This window comes from Cordyceps militaris, assembly GCF_000225605.1.
Source record: "Cordyceps militaris CM01 unplaced genomic scaffold CCM_S00006, whole genome shotgun sequence".
In the NCBI taxonomy this organism is placed as follows: Eukaryota; Fungi; Ascomycota; class Sordariomycetes; order Hypocreales; family Cordycipitaceae; genus Cordyceps; species Cordyceps militaris.
This window is the reverse complement of record NW_006271974.1, coordinates 2,333,675-2,351,105: the sequence shown is the minus strand read 5'-3', so window position 1 is coordinate 2,351,105 and position 17,431 is coordinate 2,333,675. Positions and strand designations below refer to the sequence as shown.

General features: G+C 56.6%; 7 protein-coding genes across 7 annotated transcripts; 4 read left to right on the top strand and 3 right to left on the bottom strand.

Moving 5' to 3' along the window:
• Positions 1-414: 414 nt before the first annotated feature.
• On the top strand, positions 415-1,736 carry CCM_08015 (DltD N-terminal domain protein; the record flags this gene model as incomplete). The annotated part of the gene is made up of 4 exons (XM_006673154.1): positions 415-514; positions 717-838; positions 892-1,048; positions 1,102-1,736. The coding sequence occupies 4 exons, from the start codon at positions 415-417 to the stop codon at positions 1,734-1,736; spliced, it is 1,014 nt and encodes a 337-aa protein (XP_006673217.1).
• Positions 1,737-2,549: 813 nt separating this feature from the next.
• CCM_08014 (Short-chain dehydrogenase/reductase SDR) lies at positions 2,550-3,446 on the top strand (the record flags this gene model as incomplete). The annotated part of the gene is made up of 3 exons (XM_006673153.1): positions 2,550-3,055; positions 3,099-3,215; positions 3,275-3,446. 3 exons carry the CDS (start codon positions 2,550-2,552, stop codon positions 3,444-3,446), a joined length of 795 nt encoding a protein of 264 aa, XP_006673216.1.
• A 274-nt stretch (positions 3,447-3,720) lies between these two features.
• CCM_08013 (FAD-binding, type 2) lies at positions 3,721-5,463 on the bottom strand (the record flags this gene model as incomplete). Its single annotated transcript, XM_006673152.1, has 1 exon — positions 3,721-5,463. One exon carries the CDS (start codon positions 5,461-5,463, stop codon positions 3,721-3,723), a length of 1,743 nt encoding a protein of 580 aa, XP_006673215.1.
• A 648-nt stretch (positions 5,464-6,111) lies between these two features.
• CCM_08012 (Cytochrome P450) lies at positions 6,112-8,147 on the top strand (the record flags this gene model as incomplete). The annotated part of the gene is made up of 7 exons (XM_006673151.1): positions 6,112-6,328; positions 6,384-6,428; positions 6,481-6,567; positions 6,643-6,765; positions 6,825-7,243; positions 7,305-7,894; positions 7,949-8,147. The coding sequence occupies 7 exons, from the start codon at positions 6,112-6,114 to the stop codon at positions 8,145-8,147; spliced, it is 1,680 nt and encodes a 559-aa protein (XP_006673214.1).
• A 351-nt stretch (positions 8,148-8,498) lies between these two features.
• CCM_08011 (MFS multidrug transporter) lies at positions 8,499-10,551 on the bottom strand (the record flags this gene model as incomplete). Its single annotated transcript, XM_006673150.1, has 8 exons — positions 8,499-8,815; positions 8,869-9,126; positions 9,179-9,294; positions 9,343-9,696; positions 9,764-9,983; positions 10,049-10,244; positions 10,318-10,332; positions 10,390-10,551. The coding sequence occupies 8 exons, from the start codon at positions 10,549-10,551 to the stop codon at positions 8,499-8,501; spliced, it is 1,638 nt and encodes a 545-aa protein (XP_006673213.1).
• Positions 10,552-11,668: 1,117 nt separating this feature from the next.
• Positions 11,669-12,942, bottom strand: CCM_08010 (ankyrin repeat protein; the record flags this gene model as incomplete). Its single annotated transcript, XM_006673149.1, has 3 exons — positions 11,669-12,253; positions 12,308-12,780; positions 12,861-12,942. The coding sequence occupies 3 exons, from the start codon at positions 12,940-12,942 to the stop codon at positions 11,669-11,671; spliced, it is 1,140 nt and encodes a 379-aa protein (XP_006673212.1).
• A 3,198-nt stretch (positions 12,943-16,140) lies between these two features.
• On the top strand, positions 16,141-16,728 carry CCM_08009 (NUDIX hydrolase domain-like protein; the record flags this gene model as incomplete). The annotated part of the gene is made up of 1 exon (XM_006673148.1): positions 16,141-16,728. One exon carries the CDS (start codon positions 16,141-16,143, stop codon positions 16,726-16,728), a length of 588 nt encoding a protein of 195 aa, XP_006673211.1.
• Between the last annotated feature and the right edge of the window lie 703 nt (positions 16,729-17,431).

The window sequence follows — 17,431 nt, the reverse complement described above, 5'->3', positions numbered from 1 at the left end:
GGAACATAGTTGGCATGCGTCTATCTACGATTCTTTCCGTATACGGCATGCGAAACAAGCCACGTTTTTCGGCTTATTCTGATTTTGAGGGCAAAAACGGTGCTTTCGGAGCAATCACAAGCAACGACTCGTCAACTTGACCAGGAATTACTCATAGCTGAACCCACGAACAAGGCCCAGTTAGCGCTCAGCCGTTCCCGGCTTGCGCAAGATGTGCAGGTCTGACACGATAACCCGCCGTCATGGCCAACTTACGAATATTCTTTTTTTTTTCCTCGACCGATAACCGACCCTGGAAGTAGTCACATAGTCCAATCGAGACGTTCGGCACTCAGGAGCGCCACGTCTTGGCCCGTTTTCCCAGCTGCGAGCCTTATGCGAGCTCCTGCACGGTCAGATGCCGGCCGGGTCAGCATGTTTATTCTATCTGTGGATCATGTCTTCAGCCTCATTCTTACTCGAGGTTTCGAAACGGCCCAGCTTGTTATTTCCGAATCGGGCGAATTCTCCGCCGGCATTTCTTAGCCCCCCGCGATTAGACGTAAGCCAATGAGACGGGCTTGGTGACGTGACTTCTTAAAGGATATGGCAGATGGGAAAAGAAGGCGACGTGCCTGCCCGGATGAGCCAAGCATCTTCAATAACTCTAATTCCACGTTGACTTGACACTTTCTTATACTTTATTTTTTTAACGTTACCTGGTCAAGCTTTCACAGTGCAAGTCGTGATGGCTCCTCCATTTCAGGTTGTGGAAAGCAAGACCATTGATGGCACCATCATCAGAGGCCGGTTCTATGCCGTGGATGGCAAAGGACCCGTCATTATCATGACTCCGGGGGTATACATGCTCAAAAAATCGGCCGTCAAGACAAGTTGCTAATTATGTCAAAGTTCAATTGCGTCAAAGAAATGTTGCTCCCCGACATTGCAGAGATATTCCAATCACAAGGCTTCAATGCCTATGTCTACGACCCCCGCAGCATTGGCGACAGTGACGGCACCCCCAAGAACCTTATTGATCCCCTTCAACAAGCAGAAGATCTGACAGGTATGCTTGGCTCTACTTGGTGACGAAGAAGCATACTGACAAATGGATGCCAGACATCATCACGCATATTTCCTCCCTTCCCAGTGTCGAGTCCTCGCAGATTGCCCTCTGGGGCATGTCCTTTGGTGGCACCGTCAGCGCCACGGCGGCGGCAGTCGACCGTCGCGTCAAGGCGCTCGTCATGGTGTGCCCGATCCTGAGCTTCTACCAGGCGGAGAAGCGGGAGAAGGCGTTTCTGCAGCTGATGCGGGACCGGCAGTCGCAGCTGCGCGGCAACGAGCCCTTTATGCTGCCGCCGTTCAACAGCAAGGGCGAGAACCCGATTGGTATGGCGGGCTCGGGCGGTCCCGGCGGGCTCGAGGCGTACGGCTTCATGGGCGCCATTATTGACCGCGGCGCGCCCAACTTCCGCAACAAGATTGCGCTGCAGACGTACCAAAAGCTGGCCATGTGGCAGCCCAAGGAGATTCTCAAGCTCGTGGACAAGACGCCTGTCATGATGGTCACGCCTGAGCTGGACACCATGTCGCCGCCCGAGGAGCAAAAGGCCGCGTTTGCGCTCTTCCCGCAGACCAAGACCTTCCTGGAGGCCAAGGGCAAGGGTCATCTCACTGTGCTGAGCGGCGAGGGCTCGGACAAGGTGGTGGACGCCATGGCGGAGTTTGTACGGGAGATTCTTGGAAGCTAGATGGACGTGTTTGGTGAAGACAAGTTTTGGTGAAGACAAGTGCGATTGAAACTCATAGACTAGGGTCGAAAGTATTTTGAGCGCATGGACCCCGCATAGTGTGCTGTGCCAACAGCTCCTGGCAGACAGAACAAATTAGAGGAAATAGACAAGATGATAATTTTAAGACAAGACTCTTTGTGCATTTGCTTCTTGCACCTTTTCCTATATTCTACTACATAACTCTGTCCTTTCGAGCTCTCGCATCCTGTTTAGTCTTGCTCGCTTATCTTTGCCTTCAACTCCTCCCTGCCTTGCTTCCTTGACCATAGTCTTCCACATGATTATCAAGCACTGATTTGCAATTCATTGTTCTGATTTCGTTTGCTTTCCAATTCATGTCGCACATGTTTCAGCCATTCGCCTTATCTTTGTTATCAGTCATGCGCTAAAAATAATCGTTCTTCCTAATCGGGCAATTGCTTACCCTGCATGTATTACGCCCAGGATCTCTGATTGGCCGAGCGTAATACCGGCTTTCGGTCGCTCGATCCACCCGATCGAGCCAGGCTGAATCGATCCATTAAGCAAACAATGGCGACATCATCATAAGCAATTGACTTGGTCGTGTGGCGTTGCCGCGGCTGGAGGACGTTGGTGACGAGTATCTTTCCAGCATCATTAGTAATTCACCGTAAATCGCCCGTACACAAAACGGAAACTGCGAGCTGATAGATTCACATTCGATCTTGGCTTTTTTGTTTCCGCGACACTACTCTAGCGCCACTGCCCATCACTTACTAACGAACCCTTGCAACAAGACGAGAAACAACCATGGCTTCTCCCACCATTGTGCTCATCACCGGTGCCAGCCGTGGCATCGGCCGCGGCATCTTTGAGCTGTACGTCGCAAAGCCCAACCACACCGTCATTGCCGCCAACCGCAACCCCGACGACGGCCCCTCGCAGGAGCTGCTCAAGCTGCCCACGGCCGCGGGCACGACTGTCCAGCTCGTCAAGGTCGACGCGACCAATGACACGGACGCGCTCAAGGCTGCTGAGACGCTCAAGTCGAGAGGCATCAACCACGTGGACATTGTCATTGCCAATGCCGGCAAGGCGACCGCCTGGCCGAAGCTGGAGGATGCCAAGATTGCGGATATTCAGGACCACATTGACACCAACGTCTATGGCTTCGTTCGTCTTTACCAGGCATTCTTGCCGTTCCTCAAGGCATCCAAGGACCCCAAGCTCGTTGTGATTGGCTCCAGCGCGGCATTCTTGACGGCAAGTATCCAGTACCCCTCCCATCGCATCTCCATGCTAACATTACATAGTGAGTAAACTTCTCTCCAATGGATGGAATAAATCTAACTTGTCCAGGAATGCGATTCCCTTCCCCAACGCCGTCTACGGCCCTACCAAGATCCTTCACCATTGGTACGCCAGGACCATTGCCATTGCCGAGACTTGGCTGACAGCGTTCCCCATCGATCCCGGGTAAGTCTACCGCACGCAACCGTCATTACTTTGTGCATCGCTAATTTCGATTTATTCAGCTTTGTCCAAACTGAAATGGGTAACCGCGGCGCCCGCGCCTTTGATCTCGAGCAGGCTAGCATCACCGTCGATGAGAGCGTGCAGGGTGTTGTCAAGGTCATTGATGCTGCCACCAAGGAGACGCACTCGGGCAAGCTTTGGCTGTGGACCGGCCAGCAGGAGCCTTGGTAGATGTTTAATTGTAGCGCAGCGTGGAATGCTATGAATGATTAAACTGCTATATTATGAGATCTATAATTTGTTGCAATATCCTGTAAAGGGAGACTTGTGAAACGACGACCTGTACGGAGTAGTTGCTTCTTAATCAATAGTCGGGTACCTCTGGCAGAAATGTAGTTTCAACGGCTTCAACACTTTTTATTTATGTTTATTTCTATTTCTATAATGAAATGTACTACCTTTTCGACAGTACCGGAAGAACTGTCCACTAGTCTGGCTTGCCCTGCTACTTTCTGCACAGACGCCCATCCGAAGCCCGCACCCAAGTGTCGCTCCCCACCGAAGCCGGTCCGTAGAGCACAAACTGGGGATCATACCTCTTCTTCACCCGCAGCAGCTTGTCGTAATTGGCTCCAAAATAGTCCTCCTTCCAGTGCGTATTGTCAAACGTCGCCTCGTTAATGTACGCTCCGCCGACCGGCGACGCCGCCCGCAGCAGCTCCTGGTGGCCATTCATGTCGCTCTGCACACGGACAAGCTGCGCCGACGGCGCGTCCCCCGGGTACACAATCTCAATAATCAGATGGTAGAGGGCATCCCGCCACGCAGGAAGCACTGCGTTTGTTCCAGGCACGTTGCTGCTGCTGCGCGCGCGGTTCGCGTTGCCCGCCACGCCATTCACAAACGTGCCCGCGCCCGAATTGGCAATGCGCCGGATGGCCTGCACGACCTGGGGCAGGTTGGTCCTCACCGCGTCGCGGCTGATGAGGCGGCCGCCAATGGTCTCGTTGTTGAAGTAGGACCCGTACGGCAGCTTCGGGTTGTACTTGACGTAGTGGTCGTAGTAGCTGGTCTGGACATTGGTCTCGAGCGTGTAGTTGAACCCGAGCTGCCGCACCTGCGCCAGGAACGGATCCAGCGCGCGCTGTATATCCGCCACCCCGTGGTCCGCATACGTCGCCTGGCTGAGCTGGAAGCTCGTGCTGGAGATGTGGTACACGCTCGTGAACCCGGGCAGCGTGTCCAGGTACAGCAGGTGGCGGTGCCAGGCCGCGACGACGCGCCAATGCGCCTCGGTGTCGTTGGTCCTCGCCGTCGGGAGCACGGTGAGCGACGCCCCTGCCACAGGCCCGTCGCGGTGCGCGCGCGTCGTCACCGACAAGACCACGCCGTAGTTGCCGCCGCCGCCGCCGTTGAGCGCCCAGAACAGGTCCGCGTTCTGCGTCGGGCTAGCCACGAGGTGCTTGCCCTGCACGGTGACGACCTCGACCTCGAGCGTGTTGTCGGCCGCGAGGCCGTACGTGCCGAGCAGCGGCCCATGTCCGGCACCCTGCAGGTACCCGCCGGCGATGCCCACGGTCGGGCAGTATCCGCCGACGACGCGCAGACCGTGTGCCGCCGCCGCCGGGTACACTTCAAAGGCCTGGACGCCGGCGCCGAGCTTGGCGGCCGGGCCGGTGTACCGGTCGCTGGTGTAGTTGAGGAAGCGGATCGTCTTGAGGTTGTGCGTCCAGAGCGCGAGCGAGCCCTGGCCCGTCGACCGGCCCAGGTAGTCGTGCCCCGTGTTCTTGACCTGCACGCGGACGTTGCTCTGCCGGGCAAACTGCAGCCCGGCGACGACGTCGGCGGCGCTGCTGACGTTGATGGCGTACGAGGCGTAGTTGCCCTGCAGGCACGGCGCGGCGGGGCCGGTAAAGGGCGTGCACGAGTTGTTGGCCCAGAACGGGGACATGATGCTCACGGGGTCCGAAGCGTACGGCGCCTGCTCGGTCCAGTGCGCGGCGAGGTCGGCGCACGCGGCCGCGTCGTGGTCGGCGCCGTGGCAGACGTGCGCCAGCGGCTCGCCCGGCAGCAGGCGGCCCTGCACCGTGGCATTAAGCCGGCTCCACGACTGCGGCGACGGCCACTGCGCGTCTTGCGGCAGATACCGGCAGGAAGGGCCATTGGTCCGGTTCGTCGCGGCGTGCTGCGGGAGAGATAGCGCCACGGGAGCGAGCAGCAGGCAGAGGGACAGCGCAGAGCGAGACATTGTGCGATAGACGGCGGGCATCCAAGACACGTTCGAGGTGGTATCGATGGAACCTCTGCCACGGCCTGCTGCATATTCAAGTAGTATTGCATGAGACTGTTTCGCCGGCCCCCTGCCCCGGCGTCGGCCAGACTGGCAAGGCTGTCGGACAACTGAGGTGTAAGCCGGGGGGACCCAAGGTGGACAGGCTTTAGTGCGGCTGAGGCCGGCCCCAGTCTGTCCGGCGTATTACGAGCGCCCGGTTGCTGCTGATGATGCATTAGTCGCGGACATTTTCTATTGAGCTTATTCGCGAGCTGAGCTCTATCTTTTTCAGCTAATCCCATCTTGCACCATAACGCCCCCCATGCGTCATCTTTGTGGCTGGCCTACTGCCGGTTGGCAGGTGTATCGAGACCATTCGGCGGCGCGAGCACGTAATGACCCGATCCTCTTACAGAATCTGCGTAAGCAGATCGACTGCCGACTACCAACCATTTGTGGCGGCTTTTAGTGTATCTCGCACCGGCAGCTATCTTATCTGTCCCTGGTGCTTGAGAGCGGCCCTCCAAAAACTTAGTTATACCATGTTCCCGGCGAAAACGGTCTCCCAATTCGTGCGGAGCACACTGACATTTTGACATTGTGAGAACCGGACTCTTTTTCAGCATGTCGCAATTTTTGAAACCATCTGAGCCCAAGGCGTGGCAAACCGTGGCCGCGAATAATTTCGCCAGCACGGCGCAGCCTGTTCTACAGACACTGCAGCAAGGACTGGACGACGCGGTCCATACCTGGCGTGTGGATGGACTTCTGTCATGGCCTACTCTGTATCTCATTGGTACCGCGGTTTTGACGTACTGGGCCTGTCTGGCTGGTCATCGACGTATGTGCATCGTCTCACACAAGGCGACTTTGAAGGCTCATATTTTTGGAATTAGTGTTCTTGCACCCGCTGGCTGGCATTCCCGGTCCTAAATTCGCAGGTAAGAGGTTATACGGCTCAGGGACGGGATGCGACGCTAACGGCCTTGATAGCATTCACGTACTGGTACGAGATCTACTATGATGTCTGGCTGGGTGGCCAGTACTTTCGCAAGGTGAAGCAGATGCATGAGAAATATGGTGTGTTTTTTTTTCAAGTTTTTTAAAACAAGCAATACTTGTCGTCTTGGAACAGACTGGACTAATCCTCCGCAGGCCCAATCGTCCGCATCAATCCCGACGAGGTGCACTTCAACGATCCCGAGTTTATTGAACCGCTCTACCCCAGCGCCAAGCGCAAGACCAACAAGTCCGTCATGACAGGTCGTCGCACCGGCAGTACGTTTATACATCTTTCCCTCTCTACACACAATGAAACAAAACCAACCCCTTCCTAGCGCCCAACTCTCTGGCCGGCACCGCCGACCACGACACCCACCGCCTCCGTCGCGCCACCATCTCGGGCTTCTTCTCCTCGGCGAGCATCCGGCGCCTCGAGCCCATCATGAAGGCCGACATGCACAAGCTGCTCGCGCGCATGCACGAGGCCGGCGAGACGGGCGAGGTGCTCAAGTTCCACTTCGTGCTCAAGGCCTGCGCCTGCGACATTGTCACCCAGTACGCCTTCGGCACCTCGTTCAACTTTCTCGGCGAAAAGGACTTTGCCGCGCCGTACATTGAGGCCACTGACGTCTTCCACTTCTTCAACCACGCCATGTGCCACTTTCCCATTGTCGGCTACCTGCTGGGCACGTCGCCCGACTGGCTCATCAAGGCTGTTTTCCCTGGTCTGACCGAGATGTGGAACAAGAAGACGGTATGCAAGCTTCTCAACTGTGATCTTTTTTTTTTCCGGTATATAGAGTTAACTTGGTTAGATGTGGCTCGACGAGGTCGAAAAGATTCGCAGCTCGCCCAACCCGGACCGCATCAAGAGCACCATCTTCGAAGGCGTGCTCAGCAGCCGTCTGCCCGACGAGGAGAAGACGACGGCGCGTCTCGCGCACGAGGCCCAGCTCGTCGTCTTTGCCGGCCAGGGCACCACGGCCTACACCCTGAGCGCCGCCATCTACCAGCTGCTCGCGCACCCGGCCGAGCTGGCCAAGGTCAAGGCGGAGCTCGCCGCGGCGCTCGCCGGCAACACCGACGACATCCCGTCGTACGCGCAGGTCGAGACGCTGCCGTACTTCCAGGCCGCGATCCAGGAGACGCTGCGTCTGCACCCCGGCGTCGTCGCCCGCCTGCCGCGCGTGTCGCCCACGGAGCCCGTCGTCTACGAGGACAAGGTCCGCGGGCGGTCGTACGTCGTCCCGGCCGGCACCACGTACAGCATGACGGCGCAGATTGCGCACACCAACGAGGCCGTGTTTGCCGACGCCGAAAAGTTTATCCCGCAGCGATGGATCGACAACCCGAGACTGGACCGCGCGTTTATCGGGTTTGCTAGGGGAACACGCAACTGCATCGGGTACGTTTTGTTTTGCTTCACTCTTTCATAAAGGCCCTTACTAATATCGAGTAGCATGAACTTTGCCAAGCAGGAACTGTCTATCATTCTGGCCACCATTCTGCACAAGTACGACCTGTACACTGGCCAAGCGGGACCGACGCTGGAACTCTATGAGACGACTCGCGAGCGCGACATTGACTGCGTTCGCGACATGATTATTCCGTTCCCTGCAGCGGGCAGTCCTGGACTCCGACTGAAGATCCGAAACTAGAGCAACGTTGGGAGGCGGCAGATGTGGTGACTGATGAATTTCGTCTAGTACGAATATACTCTTGAAGATTTTGGAATTCGTTTAAAGTATATAGTGCTAGTCGAGTCAATTCGTATTGAACAGATCTAACTTTCCACTTGAAGTTCAATCTACGCTACGACTCTTACATTCTCAGTCACTAATCAAGTTTTAATCTTTACTCACTTCACAATTAGTCACTGGCGTTGCCTTGTGCGTTTCTGTCTGAGTGGCTAGGCACAAGCTCAACATGTTCGTACGGGCGAGTTCTGAAAATCAATTAATGCATGTTAAATTTCTATCGCTGCCAAATGACCAATTCCCCTTGAATTATTACAAGGCCGCCATGACGTTTATTTTATTTGACCCATGCGCCAAATTTCTTACCGGAGCAATAAAGCTCGCCAGAAACGCACAGCCCGCAAATCCCACACCAAGCGCAAACGTATCCCTCAGAGCTCCAAGATACGCCTGGAGCACGGCATCAATGTCGCTTGCAGATATCTGCGCGCGCAGATCGGATGCGCCGATGGTGACAATATGCGCAGCGTCAATCCCGGGCGCGATGGTCTTGAGATAATACAATAACCGGTTGATGAATGCCGATTGGCCCGCGGAGATGCATATTGCGCCGCCCGTCATTTGGAAAACTAAAACTGCGTGTGAGCACCTAAGAGTGGGCGTCTGTGGCGGCATTACTTACACAAAATGATGGCAGTGCTGGCCGAAATGTCTTCCGGGGCGGACATGGCCTGGGCAACAATGACGGGAACCTGGATGGCGAGGCCTTGTCCGGCGCCGAGGAGCATCTGGTATCCTAATGGACGGGCAAGAGGGGTGTGCATGCCCATGGTATACAAGAGACCAGAGGCAATGGTACAGGCTGCGCTTCCCACGGCCATGTATACTGTGTAGTATCCGTAGATGGTGATGAGAAACCCGGAGATGATGGCAAAGAAGCCTTTTCATGAGGAGATTAGTATAGATGCATGGACAAGTGTCGTGATACTTACAGGCTCCAAAGATGAGTGGCAAGTTGTAAATGCCACTCTGTGCCGCCGAGTAATTGTCGATGGACTGGAAATAAATAGGAATGTAGTACGTGAAGAAGAAGTTCATGCCGTTTTGGCTAAGGCACGTTAGTCAACATCGCGTCGTCGGCTGGGGCAGCACTTACAAAAACGCAAAGCAAGCCACTCCGTACACGACTCTCTTGGACAGGATCCTCGGCACAAGCGATGCTCGCTCGCCCTGCCATACCTGCACGCCAGCAAACAGAATGCACGTCACCGCCGCGACGACCAGGCAGGCAATCACCGGCGCCGAGTCCCACGCGCGGCTCGCGCCCGCCCACTGCGTCACCAGGAAGAAGCACGTCATGCTGACGACGGCGAGCGCGACGCCGACAAGATCCAGCTGGAGCAGAATCTCCTTGAGCGGTGCTGCTACCGGCTTCGCCGCGGCGGGGGGCTTGAAGGACAGCAGGATGAGAAGCAGGCTCACGCCGCCGATGGGGAGATTGATGTAGAAACTTTGACCGCCAGTTCGTTAGCGGAAAATGTCAAAAAAGAAACTCCTCGAAGAGTGCTAAAACGTACCACCATCGCCAGCCAATGTTATCGGTAAAGACACCACCAATAAGCGGCCCGGCCACGCTGGCGACCGCATAGGAGACGCCCACCAGGCCGGTATATCGCGCTCGCTGGGCCGGCGGGACGATAAATGCGATGATTGTGTAGGTTCCGCAGTAGAGGCCCGCGCCTCCGACACCCGTTACAGCTCGTCCCACGATGAGGGTCGTGCTGTTCTTCGCCGTCGCTGTTGGGACGCCGTTGGTCAGTACAAGGCTGTTTTGCAAAAGGCCGGCTCCCGACTCGACGTACCGCACACCAAACTGCCAATCTCGAATACAATGCCAGCTGCAATATAGGTCCATTTTAGATGGCAGTACCGGTACAGTTTTCCCCAGAACGATTGAAACGCGGCCAGCGTCAGGAAGAAGGCTGAGCCATACCATCCAACTTGGTCGATGGCGCGAAACTCGTCAGTGATTTTAGGAATGGCCGTGGCCACAATCGTCTGGTATAGTTGGTCAGTGAATTACCTTCAAATGATTTTTCGGAGAGCCGAAAATGTAGTAGAAGCCACACACCATGTCAAGCGCTGCCTATAATTCAGTGTTAGTCGCATCAACCCAGAAAAGTGCACACAATTAACCACTGACCAAAAACAAACACAGCAGTATCCCCAGCACCACGAATGCGAGCTGGAAGCCATGAGGATACTCTTCCTTGCTGGTTTCCACGAGCGCAGCATCATCACGGCTCGTAGCCGTCGTTTTCTCCCCGTCCACGCGCTGATCCGACGATGTCGTCACGGCACTCATGATGCGGGCAAGTCTTTGCTGGCGAGGCTAGTGAGCCCTAACTAACCAATTGTCGCAATAACTTAGTCTCGAGTCCTGCTTTGCCTCTCGCAAATGATGGAAAACTCGGTAGTACTAACGATTTGTCGTAGGGTGGGGTTTGCGGGTGTTGAGGGTGCTGATAACATTGGGGCCGTGTTGTGTGTTGCTTACCCGGGCGTAGGAAAAATGACCCCTGGCCAAGAAGTAAGATCTCGCTAGCCGCATCGATGACAAGATAGAGAGGGTGATCGGTCATGCAAGGTAAGCATTACGCAGGAAGTGCAACGATTGCGGGCCGGCGGGGGGCTATCAGCCGCACTCTTAGTTGCTGTGGCTTTGAGAGCGGGCGAGGAAAACAAGGCGTTGTTAGTTAGGGCAAGTTAGCGTTGAGACTTGCCCCAAAGAGGGAGTTTCGTAAAGGATTGCGAATCAGGCGCCGCAAATTGCGATTGTCCAGGGTGCGGGCGCGCTGCGAGGGCCGCCCGAACAAAGCGGCCTCAAGAAACGAGCAAGTGCGAGATGCGCTAACTAGAACCTTCATACTGCAAAGTAAGCGCCAAGCACAAGCAGCCAACTTTACAGCTCGAGACAAAGGTCGTGTGTTACGTTGGCTGGGCTGAAGGTTTGATGACGGCTGTCGTGTGAGCTTGTACTGACCACGGTTACATCCCATCTCTGGGTCACCCTGGCATTGGTTCATGCAGCATTGTCATGACACCCGCAGAAAAAGTGTATTGGCAGGTTTTTTTTTCGTGCTTCTCTGCTGCGTTTGGAGTGGAACCCTGTCGATGTCGTCGGGGAGGTCATAGAATAAGGGGCCTGGGCCGGTTGGATCAACGGTTATAGACGTGACGGAGCATTGGCAGCAGACTCATGGAACATCTAATTTTGGGGTTTCATTTATGCACATCTAAGAAACAATCAAAAGTACCGCTGCCAATAAACTACGCAATACATGGAGCCAAGAAGCCAACCAAATAACAAAGAAAGCCAACCACCCTCAGTAAGACACTATATGAGACATCAAATGGTCGTCTCTCAACGTCAGACACCAACATGGGCATATATCGATGTCAGACAAACAACATGAGGCACCTCACAATCCAATCGGTTCCACGTTGAACGGTATTGGCTTGCCCGTGTGCGGGCACATCTTGGCCCTCGCCTTGATATTCGCCCCGTGCTGCATCAGCAACAGCACGCCGGCCTCGAAGCGTCTCTCGACGGCGAGATGCAGCGGCGTCCAGCCGACATTATCGTGCGCGTCGATGCCAAAAGTATTCCGCTCCCGCCTGTTCCAATGCTCCAGCAGCGCGCGGAGGACCTCGAGCCGGCGGTACAGCACGGCCCAGTGCAGCGGCGAGCGGCCCTCCTTGTCGGCCAGGCCAATGCGCGCGCCGTGCGCCAGCAGCATCTGCACGACGGGCTCGTTGTCCTGGATCGCGGCGTGGAAGAGCGGCGTGCGCCCGTTGCTGTCTGGGCAGTTGATGCCCTCCGTGTCCTGCCGTAGCAACATGCCGAGAATACGCTCGTTGCCGCTCTGCACCGCAATGTGAATGGTGCTGATCCAGCCCTTGTCGCACTTTGCACTGCCGCTGCTGCCGTCTTCTTCGTTGTCGCTCTTGCTTGCGCTCATCATCGTATCAGGGTCCTGGCGGCCGCCATCATCGAACGCGGCCGTCTGCATATCGATCATGGTATCACGCCGCGAACCCGGCCGGGAAACGCTGCTTACAGACGACACCCGTCGCCCTCCTTCGCCGACAGGAGTCCCGTGCGAGCGACCAGACGACGACGCCGACGACGACGCATACGAGCCCGGCACCGTTGCCTGCGGCGTGGGCAGGCCCGGATACGACATGCGCGCCGGCGCGGAGAAGCCGGTGTCGCAGGACAGCGCGCGCCCGGGCGGTTCCGTGGGCAGGCTGGGCATATCAAAGCACGAGTCAAAGCTGCCGTCCAGGTACATGTCCAGGCCAAAGTCGTCCATCAAGACGGCGGCGGGCGTCATGGGCAGGCCGTCCAGCCTTGTGCCCAGGTCAATGCATCCGAAGGCGCTGGGCGAGGGGAGCGCGCTGCCGACGAGCGGCGGCGTCGTCGTGCCGTGCGCGGCGGCGTTTGTGTTGGCGGACGAGGCTCGCCTTGCGTGAAAGCTAGAGAAGCGGGGGATGGCAGCAGACGATGCTGTCTGGTTCTGAAGCCGCTTGTCTGTAGTTGCCGCCAAGGAAAAAAATGTCTTTGGTAAGCGTTGGAAGGAAAATGCTAATGGTAACAGGACAAAGACTTACGACGAAACTTGCGTTGCGCGATGCGGTTCTGCACGCGACGCCGCTCGGCGGGATCGGTCGGGAGCTGCACAGTGACGTCCATTGTGCCTCGAATACAGATATAATTACGTCGTTGAGGCAAGCGGCAAGATGTTTGATTCTTTCGTTGAAGCGACAAGTTGATGAGGTTCTAGAGCGTGGAGAAGAAGGTACGGGTTTGTAGGTGGCGGACGGCTAAACTCTGTTTGCCCCACGATGGGGCCAGTCGAGAGAGGGTTGAGCGAGCAGTCGTGACAAGACACAAACGACACATCATGACAGGGGGAAACACGCAACCACGGCTTCCGTTACGCCGCACAATTCGCCGACTACAAACTAAAGAAATCGAGCATCTGGTGGCGTGCTCGTAGTGCCGAGCAGAACTGGGTCTTTCGGGGTATTTGGGGGTCGAAAATATGTCTCCTCCGTCCCTCGTCTTCATGGGCCATGATCCAAGCCCCCAAGCCACCCCGACAACCGCATACAATTCTTTTGTTGCCTTGTGGTTCCATCATCGACTCGAATCATGCCTTCAGATCGTCACTTCTCGTTCGTTTTTTTGTTGAAACTGCGCCCGGCCGGCCAAGTCTTCAGCCGCACCCGCATGCGCACCACTCAGCTCAAGAAGCTAAGGGAACTTGATAAAGCCTACTAACTCGAGGGCGACTTAGGGGGGTGCAAAGACTGGATTTCATCAGCGTTGCAATATATTTCGCCTGACAGGCACCAAGCTATCAGCTGGGAGGGGGGCGGAGTAGCCCGGGGCCGCGTTTGGGACTGAAACGGTATGGCGTGCTTGGACGGCCACCTCGAATACATGCCTCGTTCCGTGTGCGATAAGATTTTTACGGACGCCGGTGGCCGTGACGGTATCAGAGGGCAATGAGGCTGTCAGTAAGCCCCGAGGCTCGCAAAGAATACCTTGGCAAGGAATCTTGCAACGAGGCTCGGGGTAGCTTGGCGATAAGCATCACACAAGTCGAGGCGTACTATCGCGTTGAGCCTCATGCGCGGCAGGCCACTGGCGCTTCAAAGCATTCGTACATGTGCGCTACATCTTTGCTCAAAAAACCGCATGTATATATGCGACGGAGCCGAGATGGGGCCATGTTCTAGAAATCCGAATAGAGGCATGGCAAGAGAAACCCTGTTTGCACGCTCCTTGAGCTGAAACAAAATGCCATCTATCAACGTCTTCATTGGCTCACAAGACTCGAAACCCCCCTCCACGCACAATCGATCTTGAAAGTTAAAAACAGATCCAGAGAGGTTGATGAACCCACACCTTGAGGCATTCCGCTCCGTCTTCTCCCGCCCCCACCAGCCCGCCGCCCCGTCCGCCGCAACGACACTGGATGGGGAGTTATGAAGTAGTTTTGCCGGCGCAAGACATTAATTGTCCCCTCTCGGCCGTGCAGCTCGGGGAGAGGGAGGGGCGGGGGAGAGAACAACGATGATGTAGCCACGGCCCCCGCGGCCATCTTTTCTCCTTTCCAAGCATCTCGTACTTCGTACTTGTTCGAATTCCAACATGGGTCGTGCGCGGACCTAGACAGGTGGCTGCTTTGCCGCCGCTTCGAAAGAAAGCCACAAAGGAGGTTAGCAGCGCAGATAGGAAGGTGGTCAAGCAGCCCAACTATCCAAGTCTGGATGGTGCATACGATTCACGCCGAACATGGGCTTCGGGCTAACAAGAAAGCGCTGGCGACGCGTGGGTAATTCAGAGCCCAGGTTGTTCATCGCAAGTAGTATCCGCTCGCGGTATCCATGACGGTGAAATGGTGGTCGTCGCTATGATCTGCAAGCCCATTTGGATGGATTTCATACATTGCTCGTACATATCAGGCACTTGTAATTTGTATGAGAGCAACGCACCGCGACCAAGGTCTACACATGTCGCTCCGTCTGGCCGCCCATCTGAATGAAACGTAAGCCACACGGCAGAATAGAAGCTTAAATAAAAGTCGTGCCAGTAAAAAGGAGCGTAATTGGTACATTCTTTCTGCCGTGCTTTTCACATGTTATGCTCTTCACCGATGCTGGCTATGCAGCTAAAGAGTGCATGTAGGGGATACCTGCCCGGATCGGCACGATGCTTCAGACTCGGCTCATTCACTGGCCACCAAATTGCTCGGCACCGCAACGGTCGTGCCTGGCACGGTACTCTGTACATTGTAGTTGGTTATCTGTTGACTACAGGCTTCTTTTTTCTTACCACCTAAAACAGTCAATGCAAAGAAAAATGTTGTGGCGCTGCGCCCTGGTTCATTCGACGTCAGTGCCGTCCAGCACAAGGAATGGTCCGTCCATTCCCGGGTGTAGATAGATCCGGATCTCGCAAGGCGCATTATGGTCCGCCCGTCCATCCTTGCACCTGTCTTGAGCACTACAGATTTGAAATTGTCATTTACATGGCACGCATAGCAAAACAAAGGGCGCGAGAGGCGATTTGCATCGGCATCTCAGCGGCCACGTGTCTACTATCTGGTATAACAGGCCTTGTTTCAAATCAAGTCGAAGATGAAAACCATGTTGGTCCGTTCCGGCATATCTCGGCAGGCCGCAGGTGTGTGAATAGTTGCCGCCGGCACATCAAACTGGTGGGCTGTTTCCATCGCGCCACGGCGCTCCTGAACGCCATGTTTCTCGCCGTTGCCTGCCGCCCCGCCTGCAAGCCAAACGGATACAGAGGTATGACGCATCACAGGGTGTGCTACGTTGCTCTGCCCCAGAGGCGGCGAGACAAGAAAGCTTCCAAGATTCGTCCTTGCTGGGGGAGATGCCGGTAGCGGCACAGGGATCGGCAACCTGTGCGAGAAGGGCCTGTCAATGTGCGGTTCAAAGCAGATAAGCTGCTAGGGGACCAAGTTTTCCCAACGGCGGCGCAATCCCGCTCCGTGATTACTGCACCACGTTTCTGCCTAGGACAATCGGCGTCACGACGGCTTTCTCTAGTTAGTAAAGCCATGGTCGCTCCGGGCTTACTAGTGCAGTGCATAGTCTGATTTTGGTAGATCCTAATATAGCAAATCGTCCGACTGGCTCCAACTATCAAACCGAGTTTGTATGTAGGCGCTGTTTGCACGTGCCCAACGCCGAAAGTGGCGACAGGAACAATAGTTAACGCGCTAAAATCGATCGCGCTCCTGACTCTCGCCAGATGCGAGATTGCGAGATTAGCAACCACCCTTTCAGCCTGCGAGAGCAACCACGTTCCATCTCACCACACCTTGCGAATCACCACCAGCACATCCCTCTCACCATGTCGAAGCTCTCCTTCGACCCCGCCGTCGCCGAATTCAACGTCTCCTACGAGGCCTGGCTCGCCGCCCACGACAAGGACTTTGCCGGCGTCCACGCCAGTGCCGGCGTCTGGGACACCGGCGCATCCCCCGCGCGCATCCTGCTCGTCCAGCGCGCCGCGACCGACAGCATGCCCTACAAGTGGGAGCTCCCCGGCGGCGCCGTCGACCCGCCCCCCACGGACGCGACCATCCTCGACGGCTGCGCCCGCGAGCTCCGCGAGGAGACGGGCCTGGTGGCGCGGCGCGTGACGCGGCGCATCACCGAGGGCCCCGACGGCGCGCCGCTGACGGTTTTTACAAACTCGCGCGGGACCAGGATCTTCTGCAAATTCGCGTTCGAGGTCGAGGTCGAGGACCTGCACGCCATTGTGCTGGACCCCAAGGAACATCAAGCATGGGTGTGGGCGTCGGAGGCCGAAGTCGTGGCGGGAAAGATGGGGGATCGGGATGGCGCTGCTGGGTTTGACTTTGAGCTGACGGCGCCGCACATACGGAGAATCATAATGGAGGCATTTCGATTGAAGAAAGACGACAACCCTCAGTAGCATCAACCACACTATCCTATCGCTCCTTCCCCTCTATAGAGTGTCTACGCCCACAACTTGCTACGCATCAGCGCAATCCTCTTGGTCGCCGCGTCAAACTGCGCCCTACTCAGGCGTCCCGACTGCACACCGCCCACGAGCGCCTTCCTGATGGTATCCCCCTGCGTGACATTCCTGCTGCTGGCGAGCAGCAAGTCCATACCCGCGGCGGCGGCCAGCAGCGCCGTCTCCTCGGTGCCGCCAAAGCCCTTGAGCGAGCCGGCCTCCATGGCGTCTGTGACGGTGACGCCCGCGAAGCCGAGCCGGCCGCGCAGCTCGTCCTGCACCCACTTGTTGCTGAGGCCGGCCGGGCGCGCGTCGAGCGCGGGGTACACGGCCCACGACGGCATGACAAGCTGCACGCCGGCCCCAATGGCCTGCACGTACGGGGCCTCGTCGACGCGCCGCAGCTCGTCCAGCGACAGCTCCAGCGTCACGGGCACCTCGTCCGTGTTGGCGTCGTGCGAGGCCGCGCCGAGCCCGGGAAAGTGCTTGGCCGTCGCCGCCACGCCTGCCGCCTGCTGCGCCGTGAGAAACGGCACCGCCGCCGCGGCCACGCCCGCCGACGTGTTGGCAAACGACCGTCCGTAGTAGTCGAGAAAATCGCCCGCCTGGCGGTACACGCCCAGCACGGGCGCCAGGTTGACGTTGTTGTTGAACTTTT